Here is a 19,969-nt window from a genome sequence, read left to right as displayed (position 1 = left end):
TTATTCACATTACCTCCAGTGAAATAACTCCAAACACTCTTTTGACGTGCTTTTGATGACTTATATAAACTTGGGGCTATTGGTGGTGTTGGTTATGATTCTCTAAGACTGCCTCCCCGTCTCAGTTGTGCACCACCACTTGTCCCGAAACCTTGTGCTTTATTAGGAAATTTATGAAGGTGTTCTTTTTCCCATGCTGACTGTTTGGAGGCACGTAATGCTTGTTTCAAACTGCGTCGTTCTTCAGGTCCCATGTCATCATCACATTCGTCCTCATCGTCATCATCATCACTGTCAACTGCTTGGCCAATGACTTCTCCTCGTAGCCCAGCTCGAATATTTTCCATTCCATGTGTTATCTTTTCCTTCTGCTGTTTTTTATTTTTTAATAATGTGCTGATGAATGCCTTCACTTCTGGGGGGACATTATCGCATCGTTGGACATTTTTTGCTGGATCTAATCCACTAAGATGGTACTTAAGTCGTGTCACTCCGCCACTATTCATTACCCAACCACAATATTTGTAAATTGTGCCATGTTTCCGTCTATTGGGTCTCCATGTTCCCAAGCTGGATCACGTTTAGTAACTCCACTAGACATCTTAAACGTACCTATATTTATTTTTCATGAAAATTAGACAATTATTTTTTGATAAAATAAGAGAACCTAAATAATAAAGTTATTCTACAGAAGAATTAAATACGAAGTAAAGAAAATGATTGTAAAAATTTAAGTAATTATACAAATAATATGGAATAATAAAACCTAATATTAATGAATAATAATCCAATTTGATAAAAAAAATAATCCTAATATAAAACATGGTGATGAATAATAATCCAATTTGATAATAATCCAATTTAATGAATAATCCAATTTGATAATAATCCAATTTAATGAATAATCCAATTTGATAATAATCCAATTTAATGAATAATCCAATTTGATAATAATCCAATTTAATGAATAATCCAATTTGATAATAATCCAATTTAATGAATAATCCAATTTAATGAAGAATAATCCAATTTGATAATAAAACCTAATATTAATGAATAATAATCCAATTTGATAATAAAAAAAACCTAATATTAATGAATAATAATCCAATTTGATAATAAAACCTAATATTAATGAATAATAATCCAATTTGATAAAAAAATAATCCTAATATAAAACATGGTGATGAATAATAATCCAATTTGATAATAATCCAATTTAATGAATAATCCAATTTGATAATAATCCAATTTAATGAATAATCCAATTTAATGAAGAATAATCCAATTTGATAATAAAAAAACCTAATATTAATGAATAATAATCCAATTTGATAATAAAACCTAATATTAATGAATAATAATCCAATTTGATAAAAAATTATCCTAATATAAAACATGGTGATGAATAATAATCCAATTTGATAATAATCCAATTTAATAATAATCCAATTTAATGAATAATCCAATTTGATAATAATCCAATTTAATGAAGAATAATCCAATTTGATAATAAAACCTAATATTAATGAATAATAATCCAATTTGATAATAAAAAAAAAACCTAATATTAATGAATAATAATCCAATTTGATAATAAAACCTAATATTAATGAATAATAATCCTATTTGATAAAAAATAATCCTAATATAAAACATGGTGATGAATAATAATCCAATTTGATAATAATCCAATTTAATGAATAATCCAATTTATTGAATAATCCAATTTGATAATAATCCAATTTAATGAATAATCCAATTTAATGAAGAATAATCCAATTTGATAATAAAACCTAATATTAATGAATAATAATCCAATTTGATAATAAAACCTAATATTAATGAATAATAATCCAATTTGATAATAAAAAAAAACCTAATATTAATGAATAATAATCCAATTTGATAATAAAACCTAATATTAATAAAATAATAAATAACATTAAACATATTAAAATTATCCTAGGGAATAATTATACAACATTACTTAATTACTTAAAAAAATTAACATGTAATTGTTAACATTACTTAATTACTTACAAAAAGTAACATGCAAGTATTAATTACTTAAAAAAATTAACATACGAGTCCACACAAATTTATTTGTTGTTGTATAAATTACAATAATATAAATATAAGTTTGTAAACTTACCTTAAATATGGAACCCTTTGTGTTCAAGCTTTGGAATGACTTTGAAAATGGTAAGGGAAGAAGAAGAAACGAAAATGCTCTGAATGCCTCTGATAGTTATACTCCACCTCTGATAAGGTGAAAGAATATAATAGACAATGGCATACTGTTCTGCATGTGAAGAATATTACGGACTCACAGTGGCACACGGTTTCATTATAAAAGCAGTATTATTTGATGTCCATGGTCTGAAACTGCAAAAAGTTATTGACATATTGTGAAATCAGTCAGGCATCTCAGATGAGATGACCCAACCACACACACACACAGACATGACACCACACACGCACACAACACACGCACACTCACCGCACACGCATACAGTCTCTCTCTCAGACTCTCGAACCTTCTCTCTTCTCTTCTCTGACTCTGAGGTCCCTTCTCCCCCTTCTCCATTCTCCCACAGGCCACAACAACAAACACAGATCTCCTACGTCTCTCGATCCTTCTCCCACACACACACACGCACAGAGACCCAAGGTCCCTCGATCCTTCTCCCACTCCCACACATACGCATAGAGACCCATATCGGCAGATCGGCTTCTGCTTCTCCCTCGTCTCCGCCATCGTCTCTCTCATTTCTCCCTGCACCGAGGGTCCGAGACCCACATACACACACGCACACCCATCATCATCAGCAACCTCGTATTTCTCCCTCTCCTTCTCGTCTCTGCAACTCGGCGAACTCCGGTGAGGCCGTGGGCTTCTGCTTCTCCCTCGTCGCCGCCGTCTCTCTCCTTTCTCTCTGCACCGAGGGTCCGAGACCCACATACACACACGCACACCCATCATCATCAGCAACCTCGTCTTTCTCCCTCTCATTCTCGTCTCTGCAACTTGGCGAACTCCGGCGAGGCCGTGCGTGTCGACTCACTTTCCGAACACCTCCGACGGTTTCACGGCAAACTTCATATATAAAAACGTTCATCTCGTCTTCTATTTCATTTTCATACCTAGATCGGAGTTTAGGGTCCTGTTTTACAGTCGGCCGGAGCTTCTACAGCTTCGGGGTTCTTCTCCGAGCAGACCATTATCGAAATTATCGATAATATCGCGATATTATCCCGAAAACCATTTGGATATTGAAAAAAAAATCGGTTCCCCTAAAAACCGATAATATCGGCGATATATCGCCGATATTATCGGCATTTCGGACCATGATCATGACAACGGGTTCTTTTCTTTCGTTTTGTTTTGTTTTTTATTTTTATTTTGAAGGATTTTTTTTTCTCACTTGTGCGTATGACAGTTGGGATAGTTGATACAAAAAAACAAAAAGAAGAATTGAGAGATAAAAAGCTGCTACAGCTCAAACAATATACATACATACATACATACATACATATATATATATATATATAATATTATATAATACAATACCCATTGCATGCACTTTGATCTCGTGATCCCGTCATAGTGTTTTTAAACAAACAAGATGGACTTTGTATTGAATGGCACTCTTTTGTTGATTTTTTTATTTGTTTTTCTCGACCCTAATTATATAAATAGTTATTCAAAGATAATTTATTTTGACAAAATTGATGAAAATGACTATAGCTACATATTTTGATAAGTTGAAGGATCAATGGTAATGGATTTTTAGTTGAGGGACCATTGCTCTAATTTGATTAAAATTGAGGGACAATTGCTACAATTTACTTAAAAATAAATAAACAAGTGTCATTCAAAACAAAATTCACCCTCTTTATACAAATTTAAACAAAACCTTATCCTCTTATGAATTATTAGAGGAAAATTTAAGAGAAAAAAAATGGCTAGTCGACAATGGCGGTGATCATGAGATCAACCATGGTAATAGCATTCTTGACCCATGAAATTAGAAAATGTAAAACACTTACATGAAATGAGTACGTGAAAATGAAACTATTTTATACGAGTTATGCGACATGATTTAAACACGTGTAAGTTCAAAATACTACAATTAGAAAAGCGTTGCACTTGTAAAACTCTAGAAATTGCAATTGGAACGGTATTTTGAAAATGGAAATAGGCGATTTGAATGGAATGAATTTTCATTTTTTGGTGGTTTGGACAAAGACAAAACCAATTTGGTAGTTTGGAGATGAGAATAAGGGCATAATATTTTACCCTAAGAATAGCAATTCATACCAAATGAATCGAAAACATTTATTAAGATCTAATCTTATGACTACTAAAATCCAGAATGGGCAGTTGATCCCCACCCACGCATTTGATGACTTTCATTCCTTACAGTTTCTTTCTTTTTTTGAGGAAGATTAAGTATATTTTCTACATTTCAATTTCACCAAAAGAAGTAACGCATTTATATTCTTAGTCATACCGGTACACCGACTACTCTAATCCTAGTGCAAATGGTAAGGAGAACCCATAAGGGAAGAAAGAATGGACCGCAGGAAAATGGTAGGTTTTGATGCAAATTTCAGATCTTCAACGCTCATACTAATCCTAGTGTAAACGGTAAGGAGAACCAATAAGGGAAGAAAGAAGGGACCATGAGAAAAGAGGAGGTTTTGATGCAAATTCCAGATCTACTAAAAAAAAAAAAAGAATGCTAGAAGCAATCGCTCATACAAACTGTTACAACTTACACTGACTACCCTAGTTCCCAGTGTAAATGATAAGGAGAACCCATTAGGGATGAATGAATCGTACAACTTCAAACTTACGACACCATTCAAGATGCTCATTATCTACTGCTACTAGAAACGCTTTCTTATTTGATTGTACTCGAAACGGAAGTACTAAAGGTTTGGCTCTTTAATGCTTTAAATTATAGGTGCACCTTTGGTTTTATAAGAAGGTGGATCCTTTTCATCAAATCCACCAAGGCACTTAATTTGGATTTTTGAAATTTGATCCAACGGTTAAAGTTATTACAATTTTTAAAGGATCCCATATTTTTAGCCGTTGGATCAAATTTTAAAGGCTCATATTGATTAATTAGATGAATTTGGTGAAAATGATCCGGCTCATAAGAAGATATTATAGGTAAGTTACATTTTAGTCAACATCAGAAGCCGTCCATTTGTTCACAGCCAGAACTTGTGGTTGGCGATGTTCCTAAGCCCATATAATTAACAGATTCTATTTCGATTGCTTTATGTTTATTTATTTATAGGATAATACTATAGAGACTAAATTTGAAGATAAAATTTGCAAACTAAATGATGTATCACCAATAAAAATGAGCATGTATATCAACGCTTAAATAATAAATTAATCATTAACTTCCATATCCTTTAGTTTTCAAAATTTTATTTACAAATTTAGTCTCTCCAACATTACTCTTTGTTCATATATGTGCAATTACAAGCACAAACAAAACTTTTTTCAACCATTGAACTGCTTTCTTATTTTTTTTAGGATGGTGCTATTTACATACCCATTTTTACTTTTCACTCTTATTAATTTTCATCATTTTGAAATTCTTGGATTCATTCGATCTGATGACCAAAAATTAAGAAGGATGTGGGAAAGGAAAAAGGAGTGTTGATAACATACCCTATTTTTTATTTGATAAAACACGAGACTTGTTTAGAAATGTTTTTAAAATAACTAAAGTGCTTTCAAATCACCAAAAATTGAAGGTGCTTTTTCTAAGTAGCACATGCATTATTATTACTAGTCTTAATGCATGCGTGTGAGCGCGTGCAGAAAGCATTTTTTGAATCACGGTGTGCTATACGCAATTTACACATTTTAAATGTATTTATGTGTGAATTGATAAAAGGAAAGTCAAATATTTCAAGTAAATGAATATTCTTAGATCATGGTAGAAAAAACTCCTCACAAACCAATCAAAGCAGTTGAATTCACTTAATAAAATTGATCTTTCAATTTTCATCTACATTCTATTGAATTTACATTAAGAATATAGAAAATAATAATATTTAATAAACAAGTGATTGAATCACATTATTGCTAGCCCATTGCCTACCTCCCTCTCCCTTGGTGTAGATAATATCGTTTGTTAAAAAAAAAAATCATTTGACAACTAACTTAATCACATTATTATACGCGTGCGAAAAACCTTTTTTTATAATCGGCATTGCACGCCTCTTAAGATGTTTTGAACGTATTTGCGAATAGAGAAAATAATATTTAATGAATAACTAATTGAATCATATTATTGCTAGCTTATTGTGAGGTACTAATTTTTTTTAAAAAAAAAAGAAACTATACAAAATGAATCAATTATTAAAAAAAACACTGTTAAAATGACGAATATACCTCTGCATTATTTGGTGCATTATTTTGGGCTGCTTTTGAAATTTTTTGTTTGGAGTGTTTTTTTTAATAATTGATTCATTTTGTACAGTTTCTTTTTTTTTTTTAAAAAGAAACTATACAAAATGAATCAATTATTAAAAAAAAAAACACTGTTAAAATGACGAATATAACTCTGCATTATTTGTTGCATTATTTTGGGCTGCTTTTGAAATTTTTTGTTTGGAGGCATTTTTGTCCAAACTCCGCCTATGTCTTACATGGCCGGTCCCAAGCCCGGATAAAGGAGGAGGGGGAGGGCGTCAGGTAGTCGACAGCCGGCACTCCATGATCACGTCGAATCCTTATGAAAATGAATCCAGAACAAAATCACGCTAAAGCTAGGGCGTCACCCGTAAGTGGCGCGCTGTGTGGCCCGAGCACAGTGATAAGTGAGCAAGGGTCGCTGTATCTCCATCGGCACCCGGATGCAGTGTTAAATGAGCAAGGGGGCCATAGAAACTTCTTTTCGAACGACTCCACTCAAAGTTGTTTGGGAGCATATGCTCCTATCAACTTTACCCGGGACACACAAAAGAAGTACTTTGATCCTATTAGACGGGGGAGGGTGAAGAAGCTAGGACAGAAGGGTAGAGTTCAAGAGAGCAAAATGCGTTTAGGAACGTGGAATATAGGAACCTTAACGGGAAAATCTATGGAAGTAGTGGAAGTTATGGTGAGGAGAAGGATAAATATTATGTGCCTACAAGAAACTAAGTGGGTTGGTAGTAAGGCAAAGGATCTAGAAAACTCAGGGTTTAAACTTTGGTATTCGGGCACAAATAGAACGAGAAACGGTGTTGGCATCATCGTGGACAAGACCTTGGTACAAGATGTTGTAGATGTCAAGAGGGTAGGAGATAGAATCATGGCAATCAAGATTGTAATAGGACAAGAACTTATCAATGTGATTAGTGCGTACGCACCTCAAGTAGGGTTGGATACGAGTTTGAAGGAGAAATTTTGGGAAGATCTTGGAGACTTGGTGCAAGGAATTGCTCAGACGGAGAAGTTATTTATAGGAGGAGATTTAAATGGACACGTGGGCAGGGAGACATGCAACTATGGAGGTTTTCATGGTGGCCATGGTTTTGGGGAGAGAAACGAGGATGGGGAAGCTATCTTGGATTTTGCAATGGCATATGATCTCTTCTTAGCCAACACCTTCTTTAAGAAGAGAGAAGAACATGTGATCACCTACAAGAGTGGGTCGTCAAAAACACAAATAGATTTTCTTCTAATGAGGAAAGGGGATCGTATAACTTGTAAGGATTGCAAAGTTATACCAGGAGAGAGCGTGGCTAATCAACATCGCTTGTTGGTGATGGATGTACATATCAAAAGAGTAAGACAAAAGAACAAGACTTGGAAGTGCCCAAGGACTAGATGGTGGAATCTAAAAGAAGAAAAACAAGTCATTTTCAAAGAGAAGGTAATCACCCAATGTGTGTGGGATAGAGAGGGGGAAGCTAGCCAAATGTGGGATTCCATGGCTAGTTGTATCCGAAAAGTAGCAAAAGAGGTATTAGGAGAGTCCAAGGGCTTTGCCCCACACCAAAAAGAATCTTGGTGGTGGAATGAGGAGGTACAAACAAAGGTGAAGGCTAAGAAGGAATGTTGTAAAGCCTTATACAAGGAGAGGACCGATGAAAATGGTGAAAGGTATAGAAAAGCGAAGCAAGAGGCGAAGAAAGCTGTCAGAGAAGCTAAGTTAGCGGCTTACGACGATATGTATAAACGACTAGATACCAAAGAAGGAGAGTTGGATATCTATAAATTATCTAGAGCAAGGGAAAAGAAGACAAGGGACCTAAACCAAGTGAGGTGCATCAAGGATGAGGATGGAAAGGTTCTTGCTACAGAGAACGCGGTTAAAGACAGATGGAGAGGTTATTTTCATAATCTTTTCAATGAAGGACATGAAATGAGTGCTTCTTTAGGGGAGTTGAGTAACTCAGAAGAGTGTAGAAACTACTCTTTTTATCGTCGAATCCGGAAGGAAGAAGTGGTTGTAGCTTTGAAGAAGATGAAGCATAAAAAAGCAATAGGCCCAGACGATATACCAATCGAAGTGTGGAAACTTTTGGGAGAGACAGGTATAACATGGCTCACTGACCTTTTCAATAGGATTTTGAAAACGAAGAAGATGCCAAATGAGTGGCGAACGAGCACTTTGGTGCCTATCTACAAGAATAAGGGCGACGTACAAAATTGCATGAACTATAGGGGTATTAAGCTAATGAGTCATACAATGAAGCTCTGGGAGAGAGTCATTGAGCATAGATTGAGGCAAGAGACACGGGTTTCGGACAACCAATTCGGGTTCATGCCAGGGCGCTCAACCATGGAGGCAATCTATCTCTTACGAAGATTGATGGAAAGGTATAGAGATGGGAAAAAGGATTTACACATGGTCTTTATAGATTTGGAAAAAGCGTATGATAGGGTCCCAAGAGACATTCTTTGGAGGATTTTAGAGAAGAAAGGAGTACGAGTAGCATATATCCAAGCTATAAAGGATATGTATGAAGGAGCAAAGACTGCCGTAAGAACTCATGAAGGACAAACCGAAAGCTTTCCCATAACTGTAGGATTACATCAAGGCTCATCCTTAAGTCCTTACCTTTTTGCGTTGGTAATGGATGAGTTAACAAGACATATTCAATATGATATTCCTTGGTGTATGCTTTTCGCAGACGATATAGTGTTGATAGATGAAACTCAGGAAGGGGTAAATGCAAAGCTTAACCTTTGGAGAGAAGTGTTGGAATCTAAAGGTCTTCGCCTAAGCCGATCAAAGACAGAATATATGGAGTGCAAGTTCAGTGCAAATGGAGGCCAAAACGAGTTAGGGGTGAGGATCGGAGATCAAGAAATACCAAAGAGCGACCGTTTTCGTTACCTAGGATCTATCTTGCAAAAGAACGGAGAATTAGATGGAGATCTCAACCATAGAATACAAGCTGGATGGATGAAGTGGAAGAGTGCATCCGGCGTGTTATGTGACCGCCGTATGCCACTGAAGCTCAAGGGAAAATTTTATAGGACGGCAATAAGGCCGGCGATGCTGTATGGCACAGAATGTTGGGCGGTGAAACATCAACACGTACACAAAATGGGTGTAGCGGAGATGAGGATGCTTCGTTGGATGTGTGGGCACACAAGAAAGGATAAGATTAGGAATGAGGATATCCGGGGTAAAGTAGGAGTAGCCGGAATTGAAGGAAAGATGAGAGAAAATCGGTTACGGTGGTTTGGACATGTGCAAAGAAGGCCTACTGACGCTCCGATTAGAAGATGCGACGATGGGACAGAGGTTCAGGGCCGAAGGGGTAGAGGAAGACCTAGGAAAACTTTGGAAGAGACTCTAAGAAAAGACTTAGAGTACTTGGATCTAACGAAGGACATGACACAGGATCGAGCACAATGGCGTTCTAAGATTCATATAGCCGATCCCACTCAGTGACTTGGATTTTCCAAGTCTCCAACCGAGAAGTTTTCCTCACTCGGAAAATTAAGGGAACACTACCCCAACCTACATGCTCCACTCAGAAAGCTTCAACATACAAGCTTCAACAAAAGAAAATTCAAAGAACTTAGCGAAGAAGGCTTTGGTGTATTTAACACAATACGTTGAAATGAAGGAAAGCTTATTTATTGATATCCCCGATAAGCTACAAATATGTACATATACAAGAGTCAAAATAAACACACAAGAGGGAGCCTTCACAAAGGTTGCTTAGGAGAAGTCTTAGCAGTCGGTAGAGCCCCAGAAAGAGAAGGCACCGGAGGGGGATCATTTGGAGCCTCAGTACTGGACAGAACCCTAGAAGGAGGAGGCATCAGAGGTTGATCATTTGGAGCTTCATTACGCGGTACAGCCCCAGAAGACGAAGGCAATAAATGCCTTTGGAACAAACCTACAAATCTCTGATGATCAAGTAAAACCTGACCATCAGTTTCCTTCATCTGGTCAAGCTTCCTCTTCATGTTTGTAGCATAGTCATGTGCGAGCCGGTGCAACTGTTTATTCTCATGCTTGAGCCCTCTAATCTCCTGTTTGAGACTCATCACTTCAGCCGCCAATGATTCAACTTGGCGGGTTCGAGCAAATAGGCGTTGGGCCATATTAGACACAGAACCTGCACACTGAACACTGAGAGCAAGCGAATCCTTAACAGCTAACTCATCAGACCGTTTGGAAAGTAGTCTGTTATCTTTGGGAGTGAGAAGGTTCCTGGCCACCACCGCAGCGGTCATATCATTCTTCATCACGGAATCCCCAACGGTAAGAGGACCAGTAGGGGAGACGAAGGATGGGCGCCATATGTTGTCTGGAGAAGGTGGGGCTGCCTCTTCAACAAGGTTCAAGTCAAAACGACGGTCGGAGGGGCCAGACATTTTCAAAGGTGTTGAAGAGAGAAGAGGTCGGACAAATCAAGATCTTAGAAGTGCAAGAATGAAGCTTCTACTGGTGGAGATTCAAGTGTGCTTTGGAACTTAATGCCAGCCCTTATAAAAATCTGCACTCGACGGAGCTTCAGAAATCGAAGAGGCGCCTGCTCAGAAATCGAAGAGGCGTTTGCTTTCTCAAAAGCTGGGCTGCTTAGAGATCACGAGGGTTGATCTCAGAAATCTAAGAGGCGTTTGCTTTCTCAAAAGTTGGGCTGCTCAAAGACCACGAAGGCTGGTCTCAGAAATTGAAGAGGCGCTCGCTTTCTCAAAAGCTGGGCTCCCCAGAGACCACGAGGGCCGATCTCAGAAATCGAAGAGGCACCTACTTTTCCAGCCTTGTCAGCACCTGTCACACGCACACTCAGCTTTGCGGAAATTATGGGCATTCTGTCGAAGACTTCTGGGGAAGTAGAAAACACATGAATCTTACTGTTCAATCACCCACTTCCCACACGCAACAATAGCTCATGGGTACCACAGAAAACTTTGCCAAAGTTCTCTGCCAAAGTTGAGCACGTGAAGCTTGCAGCTCCCACTACATCGCTCTGACCAAGAAGGGTAAAAGAATAGCAAAGAAACAGCACTAACAAAGTTTAGACCCATAAATTTTGAAGGTCTAGCTACCATATTATTACCCACAAGGGTAAAGGAACAGTACCACTGCTGGATAATTGGACAGTCCCTGTGTGTCAACCTCTGTGCTTCGTGGCAAGGTAGACTAGCAAACATGCCCAACCTTTACTCACATTCGAGAAAACACTCCCAATAAGATTGCTTGCTCCAAAATCGAAGAGGCACCGTCCTCCGAATCTCGAGAGCCAGACTCCCAACATGACTACTTTCTTAAAAATCGAAGAGAGGGTAAAGGAACAGTACCATTGCTGGATAATTGGAAAGTCCCTGTGTGTCAACCTCTGTGCTTCGTGGCAAGGTAGACTAGCAAACATGCCCAACCTTTACTCACATTCGAGAAAACACTCCCAACAAGATTGCTTGCTCCAAAATCGAAGAGGCACCGCCCTCCGAATCTCGAGAGCCAGACTCCCAACATGATTACTTTCTCAAAAATCGAAGAGACACTGCTCCCCGAATCTTCGAGAGCCAGACCCCCAGCGTGACTGCTTTCTCAAAAATCGATGAGGCATCGTTCTTCGAATCAATCGAAGAGGCGCTCGCTTTCTCAAAAGCTGGGCTGCTCAGAGACCACGAGGGCCGATCTCAGAAATCGAAGAGGCACCTACTTTTCTAGCCTTGTCAGCACCTGTCACACGCACACTCAGCTTTGCAGAAATTATGGGCATTCTGTCGAAGACTTCTGGTGAAGTAGAAAGCACATGAATCTTACTGTTCAATCACCCACTTCCCACACGCAACAATAGCTCATGGGTACCACAGATAACTTTGCCAAAGTTCTCTGCCAAAGTTGAGCACGTGAAACTTGCAGCTCCCACTACATCGCTCTGACCAAGAAAGGTAAAAGAATAGCAAAGAAACAACACTAACAAAGTTTAGACACATAAATTTTGAAGGTCTAGCTACCATATTATTACCCACAAGGGTAAAGGAACAGTACCACTGCTGGATAATTGGAAACTCCCTGTGTGTCAACCTCTGTGCTTCGTGGCAAGGTAGACTAGCAAACATGCCCAACCTTTACTCACATTCGAGAAAACACTCCCAACAAGATTGCTTGCTCCAAAATCGAAGAGGCACCGTCCTCCGAATCTCGAGAGCCAGACTCCCAACATGACTACTTTCTCAAAATCGAAGAGAGGGTAAAGGAACAGTACCATTGCTGGATAATTGGAAAGTCCCTGTGTATCAACCTTTGTGCTTCGTGGCAAGGTAGACTAGCAAACATGCCCAACCTTTACTCACATTCGAGACAACACTCCCAACAAGATTGCTTGCTCCAAAATCGAAGAGGCACCGCCCTCCGAATCTCGAGAGCCAGACTCCCAACATGATTACTTCCTCAAAAATCGAAGAGACACTGCTCTCCGAATCTCGAGAGCCAGACCCCCAGCATGATTGCTTTCTCAAAAATCGAAGAGGCATCGTTCTCCGAATCTCGAGAGCCAGATACCACAGACCACTTTTTCAAAGTGCTCTGACAGAGTTAAAACATGTGAAACTGACAGCTCCCACTACCGTGCTATGACCAAGCAGGGTAAAGGAATAGCATTACTACTTGTTAGGGAGACTCCTATATATGTCAACCTCCATCCCCAACGGACAGGCAGACCTGCAAAAATGCTCAACCCTTCATCATATCTGAGAGGGCACTCCCAACGAAGCCTTTCGAAATATTCAGCTTTCTTTCCCCCCGATAATACCTCTGCAAACAAGCTATATACTAGAGCAAGAATATCTCATATCATCAGGGTTAAAAGCAAGAGTATCCCATATCATGCTTTTTCCCTGTCTTTTCCTTTGGCCTTGTTTTTACCTGCAAGACAAGGAGAAAGAGAGCAATCAGTCAGCACTTGGAATCAAGCTTCCAGCCAAGAACTGACTGCCTGGAACCCCTTACCTGATTACTTACCTGGCATTGCTCTCGAGTACTCATCTTCAACATCTTATGTTTCCAGGGAAGATTCCGCATCTGCTTGAGGAACAGATAGGGCAAGTGCGAAGGATACAAGGAAGCATGTGGAGACAAGCGTAACAGCACACGTGCCGATACATCCATTACTCTGTCAAAAGCAAAAGTATCTCATATCAGCAGGGTGGAACGTACTCTAGATTTGATGGACTTGTTTTGACCCTCAAATTCTTCAGTCGGCCTTATACTCTGGAGGAAACCAGAAAACCCTCCAGCTCAGTTCAAGAATAAGCCTGTGGAAAGTTACTTCTTCAAAAGCAAAAGTATCTCATATCATCTCTTCTCATTTTTCTTCTCTTTATCCTTCATGCTGCTGCAAGATGGGGAGAAGGTGAACAATCAGTCGGAGCTCTGATTGCTTACCTTGTCTGTCACCTCTTTCAACAGACCCCCTAGCTCGGCGACTTGGGGGACTCCTACTACATGGTTTGTATCGCGCTTGACCAAGCCTGAAACTACAAGTAAGCTTCAAGTGAAATTGATACATTACCTTGTGCATCTCCACCAGTTAAAGATACCACCCCTGGATGGAGGAAGAGTACTTCCAGAGAAGATGCCACATCTACCTATGAGACAGATAAGGCAAGTCAAGACGACTCCACACTCCGATACTTAGAAGTTTCGTGATTACGAAATCATTCTCCCACAATATTTCTTAATGTCATTTGTACTAAATCATTCACTTGTACTCACTAAAGGAGAGCTTGAACCTATGTACTTGTGTAAACCCTTCACAATTAATGAGAACTCTTCTATTCCGTGGACGTAGCCAATATGGGTGAACCACGTACATCTTGTGTTTGCTTTCCTATCTCTATCCATTTATATACTTATCCACACTAATGACCGGAGCAATCTAGCGAAGATCACAAAAAGCGACCGTTTTCGCTACCTAGGATCTATCTTGTAAGAGAACGGAGAATTAGATGGAGATCTCAACCATAGAATACGAGCTGGATGGATGAAGTGTTAGAATGCATCCGGCGTGTTGTGTGACCGTCGTAGGCCACTGAAGCTCAAGGGAAAATTTTATAGGACGGCAATAAGGCCAGCGATGTTGTATGGCACAGAATGTTGGGCGGTGAAGCATCAACACGTACACAAAATGGGTGTAGCGGAGATGAGGATGCTTCGTGGGATGTGTGGGCACACGAGAAAGGATAAGATTGGGAATGAGGATATCCGAGGTAAAGTAGGAGTAGCCGAAATTGTAGGAAAGATGAGAGAAAATCGGCTCCGGTGATTTGGACATGTGCAAAGAAGGCCGAATGACGCTCCGGTTCGAAGATGTGACTACGGGACAGAGGTTCAGGGCCGAAGGGGTAGAGGAAGACCTAGGAAAACTTTGGAAGAGACTCTAAGAAAAGACTTAGAGTACTTGGATCTAACGGAGGACATGACACAAAACCGAGCGCAATGGCGTTCTAGGATTCATATAGCCGACCCCACTTAGTGGGAAAAGGCTTTGTTGTTGTTGTTGTTGTTGTGGAGGCATTTTTGTCCAAAATTTTTTGGTGAAGCTTGTGACCCCTAAAGGGGTTGTTGGCTTTATATATAAAGATAAATTTCATTGTGCCTAATAGAAGCTCACAAATGAGCAAAAGTGCTATTTAAATAAGCATTTTCAAACAAGCTCACTCCTATATGTCAATTGCTACATCATTTGGTGGCGAGTAAAATTTTGGACATGTTTAAGTGGTTAATATTAGTGATTTAAAGCTCTAATCCTACCACTAAAGTATGATAAATCTCAGGCTAAGTCATTTCACAATTTTTAAATACCAACTAATGGAGTCCCAATGGCCATAAAAACTTGCAGTAATAATCGTAACCGAAGCAATTACATTTCCCCTCTGAACCCAGGAAGCTAATCACTAAAGCTTTTGAATGACTACAGGCACCTGTATAGGATGCACATCAAGTACAACGGTTGGTGCTTTGGTATCAAATTGGGGTGGAACTAGCTCCTCGTCGTTCTATCACGAACTTCACTTATCTGGTATACCTACCTCTCTTGTCGCCTTTCCTCGTCGTCTATTTTTGTTTCTTATAAGGTTTCCAACTTATCCTGTCCTCAATATAAAGGTTTGTCAGCTAAGAAACAAGTGTAAGAACCACGGGCCACTTTATGAACCATAAAACGAAACCTTCTGACGCTTAGAATTTACTAATATGCAATTAATCATCAGAGTATTCCACATTGGACTACATCACATGATAGGAAAAACGAGCTGATATAGCTTGAACAATTTTCCATAATTCTCAAGAACAATCAATATGACTAGATAACATAATTCCATGATAAAAATTGTGTTTTAAAGGTTTGTATCGCCCTGAGATTCAATTCGGTTGCTGATCACATACGTAATTTGCAACTATTTAAGGGATGGATGAGCGGAAGTAGCTGAATACTAGTTTGCTCAACCTAGGAGACATTCGAGTCTCAAAAAATAAAAAATAAATGTATCTAAACCATGACGATTCCTTGGGTATCAAAACAGTGTCATGTCAAACTGTTGAAAACATATAATTAAGATGAACAAAGATGAGCATCTCTCCATCAGCAAAATCACTTCTTTGTCAGAGAAGATGAGGGAAAGAGAGCTAAATATGTAACTAAAATTCCAACTTACCATGCAAGTGCCTAGTTCTGTAAGCTACTGAAATAATCCCAACAAAGTCACTGCAACACGTCCACAATTCTCTTAAGGCCCAGCCATTTACATCTGGCCATTTAAGATATATGATGGGAGCCAAGTCATCCTGTAATTTCATACATCAAAGTTAATGTCAGGCCTTGGAAGAAACATTCCGGTCATACAGAATACAGGCACCAAGATATCAAAAGTAACTTCAGAAATGGGACTATATACATAAGAACCAGTAACACTAAAGTAACAGAGAAAGTTCAGGCATAGATGAACTGTATCAGCTTATCGCTGTTTTGATTAACTTTTCTTCATTAATGCCATGAGCAGATTCTTCACTAATGCCATGAGCAGACTACAGAGACCTCGGTAACACTAACAAAGTAATAGTTGTGATCAAATTTCTTCACAGTTTTGTTATGCGTGCCCGTCGTTTATTATATGATCGAGAGATATTTATTAAAACTAAAAATCAAAGAAGACCATGTATAAACTACCGTGAAGCAAAACTAGATCAGAAATCCAATGCAGTTGAATGAATGTTAGAAAAGCCAGTAAGGCATTCAACACCAAGAGGTAGAGGAATAGTACAGGCATGAGGTCGGTTGAAAAGGAGAAAATTCTTGGCCTCATTTTCAATTATTCAAAGGAATAAAATTTTCATAGCCTCAAATCCACATATTCAAGACTGCATATATACAATCACAGGCCACCAAGAATGAGACTGCAACTGTTCTAGCAAAAAACCTACCGTCTTTCATCCACAACATAAGGAAAAGAAGAGACATTTGAAATTCCATCTGAAAATCAGCAGTCGTAATCCTCTGCCTCCCTCTCCTAATACAGAAACACAAGCTGAAATCTAATAAAAGAACTAAAAAGAAAAGGAGTAATGCAGTTTGCTTATTCACATGCTTTCCTATTGCAGTGAAGTAGACTGATATTTCCAACTAGAATTATCAAACTTATACTAGAACTTATGAACACTATTCAATATATCATTCACATAGATTTGAGGCATCAGCTTGATGAATTCAGAACAACATAAAGTCAAAGTACTTAGCGGCTACCAGGAATTACCATTAGTCATTTCCACTTCCCAGACATATCATATGCAAATACTACCAGCTCAACTCAACAATTGTTTTCTTCTTGGTCGGAGACTTTGAGTTTAGTAGGAGAACACAACCAGATAAACAAATGGGAACCTCCAAGACAAATGAAGATTTTCTTTTGTTCAACTTCACCTTGCAATTATAGTCAAATTCTTAATTAACTCCTCATCTCCAGATTTCTTCAGGATCTCAGCTATATTGTCAACGTAAGGAGCTTTCAGTTCAAATCCTTTTTTTAGCATTGTTTTCGCTAGCTTTGCAGCATCCACTAAATGCATTTGCTGACAAAGTCCCATTAAAAGAACAGGATAAACATCAGAGTCGATGGAAGACAAGCATTCCATTTTATTAAGTTCATCAAACAAGCACAAAGCGTCAACCACCCGACCATCCAAACAAAGTTTTTTCAACATAATGCTACAGGCCAAACTATTTGGTTTGACCCTGCCATCAACCATCATCTTAAAGACCTTTTCTGCCTCCTCAGGTTTCCTACCTCTTGCCAAGGACACAACAAGAGAACTATAGCAATCACCATAGCTGACACTACTTCCTGCAACAACTCTATCAATTAACTTATAAGCCTCTTCAACTCGATCTTCCACACACAAACCCTTAATAAGAGAACTAACTGTAACGCAACTTGGGGCGCATCCACAAGCTTCCATTCGGTCCAAAATAACCAAGGCATCCGTCGACAATCCCTTGTCACAAAGCTTTTGAATCACAGATGTATATGTAACTACATTAGGAGTACAATCCCCACCTTCCTTCTCCATTTCCTTCAATAACTCTAAAGCTCTCTTCATGTTATCACACCTACAAAATCCATCAAGAAGTGCCGAGTACACCACAGCATTAGGCAAACAACCATGTTCCTTCATAACCTTAAACAACCCACAAGCATCATCTAACCGACCCACATTACAAAACCCTTTGATCAATACCATGTACGTGATCAAATCGGGACAAAGATCCACCAAATCCATCTCCTTCACCAAACTTTCAGCCATATCCATATCTTCCATATCACAAAACAACCTTATAATAACATTATACACCGTAGTATCTGGACGCAAACCAAATTCCGGCATTATCCTTAATACCCTCAAAGCTTCATCAGCAAGCTTAGCTTCTTTACACAAATTAAAAACAACCTTAAACATCTTAAGATTAACAAAGCACCCTTCAACTTTATAAGCCTCCAAAACATCGAAAATCACAGTCGGTTTTATCCTAATCTCACACAATTCACAAGCTGTGCTATACATAAAATAACTGTGCCTATAAGTGGATTGAAGACCAGCCCATATGAAAAACCTAAGACCCATCTGTGATTGGCTACCATTGCATCTCTGTAAAACCTGACTTACATATTTGGAGTCCAATTTCACCTGACTCGACGCTAGGATTTCCTCTACGTTGCCACCATTTCTCTGCAGGTGATTGTACACTGTTTCAGCCGATGCCGCCGCCGTAGAGAACTGCAGGATTGACAATTTGTGATTTTTGAGGCCGAAAGAGGAGGAGACGAACCGGGAGATTGAAGAAAGGCTCATCATTTCAATGAAATTTAAGGGTTTTGATCCAAATATGATTAAACCCTAAATGCTGAGTGCTGGGAAGGCAGCTGGAAGAAGAAGGCGGCCACTCTAACTAACCAAACGACCGTGTTTTGGCTAAACATAGAAAATTTTGAAATTTGTAGATTTTTTCAGGAGTAATGCTAAATACACTAAATTTATAGACTAAATTTGAAGACTTCATGACATGTCACTAATAAGAAATAAATGCATTAATCAACACTTATGTAATAATCTAAGGTAATGCTTGGGAGACTAAATTTGTAAAATAAATAATATGTCATCAATAAGAATAAGCACGTTTATCAACGTGTAAGTAATAAATCAATCATCAATTTCCATGTCCTTTAGTTTTCAAAACTTTGTTTACAAATTTAGTCTCTTTAGCATTACTCATAAGCTAATTATCAACTTTCATGTCATTTAGTTTGCAAATTTAGTCTACAAATTTATTCTTCTTGCTATTACCTTTTTCTCATGGGTGATGTAGACTAAATTTGCAAATTAAATGATGTGTCATCAATAAGAAATAAGCACGTTAATCAAAATTTAAGTAATAATCTAATCATCAACTTCTATGTTATTTAGTTTACAAATTTTTATTGAATTGTTGATTAACATACTTATTTTTTTATTAGTGATACATTATTTAATTTCCAATTTAGTTTACTTAGCATTACCTTTTGTCATATAAATAAATATAGATATGGTGCAGTACTATGAATTGTGATTGTGTAAATCTTATTGAATCGTTACATAGTTCCATAATATATTTTAGATAGTGTCCTAGTTGTCATCTATTACTTGAAACACAAGGATTACAACTATAAATAAAGGCGCAAGGTGTGAAAAATCATCCCACATAATTCACCAAATTCTCTCTTTTCTCTTTGATTGCCGCTCCTCTTCCTCTCTCTATAATTTCTTAGCAAAAAAAGGCCTACAACAAGTTGTTTTTTTTTTTTTTCCAAATAAAAAAGAACACATACTAAACATATTTTAGTTTTTCGGAAAGTTGCTTTGGACTCAATTCTTTAACTAAGCTAAAGTGACGAGATCATATTCCAAATACGAACATGTAAGCGAAAATAGACGTAAAT

At 38.1% G+C, this 19,969-nt stretch overlaps 1 protein-coding gene across 2 annotated transcripts; it reads right to left on the bottom strand.

Moving 5' to 3' along the window:
• Positions 1-15,309: 15,309 nt before the first annotated feature.
• On the bottom strand, positions 15,310-18,953 carry LOC126626655 (pentatricopeptide repeat-containing protein At5g47360-like). Of its 2 annotated transcripts, XM_050296032.1 has the most exons (3): positions 17,252-18,953; positions 16,157-16,286; positions 15,310-15,591 (listed from the first exon to the last, which is right to left on the bottom strand). In XM_050296032.1, exon 1 carries the CDS (start codon positions 18,846-18,848, stop codon positions 17,415-17,417), a length of 1,434 nt encoding a protein of 477 aa, XP_050151989.1. In that variant the 5' UTR covers positions 18,849-18,953; the 3' UTR covers positions 15,310-15,591; positions 16,157-16,286; positions 17,252-17,414. The 2 variants fall into 2 exon arrangements, with proteins under 2 accessions (XP_050151989.1, XP_050151988.1); XM_050296031.1 differs by lacking the exon at positions 15,310-15,591 and having other exon boundaries at positions 15,986-16,286.
• Positions 18,954-19,969: the final 1,016 nt, after the last annotated feature.

The sequence above is a fragment of the Malus sylvestris genome, chromosome 6 (genome assembly GCF_916048215.2).
Source record: "Malus sylvestris chromosome 6, drMalSylv7.2, whole genome shotgun sequence".
Classification (NCBI taxonomy): domain Eukaryota; kingdom Viridiplantae; phylum Streptophyta; class Magnoliopsida; order Rosales; family Rosaceae; genus Malus; species Malus sylvestris.
The sequence above is the reverse complement of the archived record's forward strand: the minus strand, read 5'-3'. Positions and strand labels throughout refer to the sequence as shown.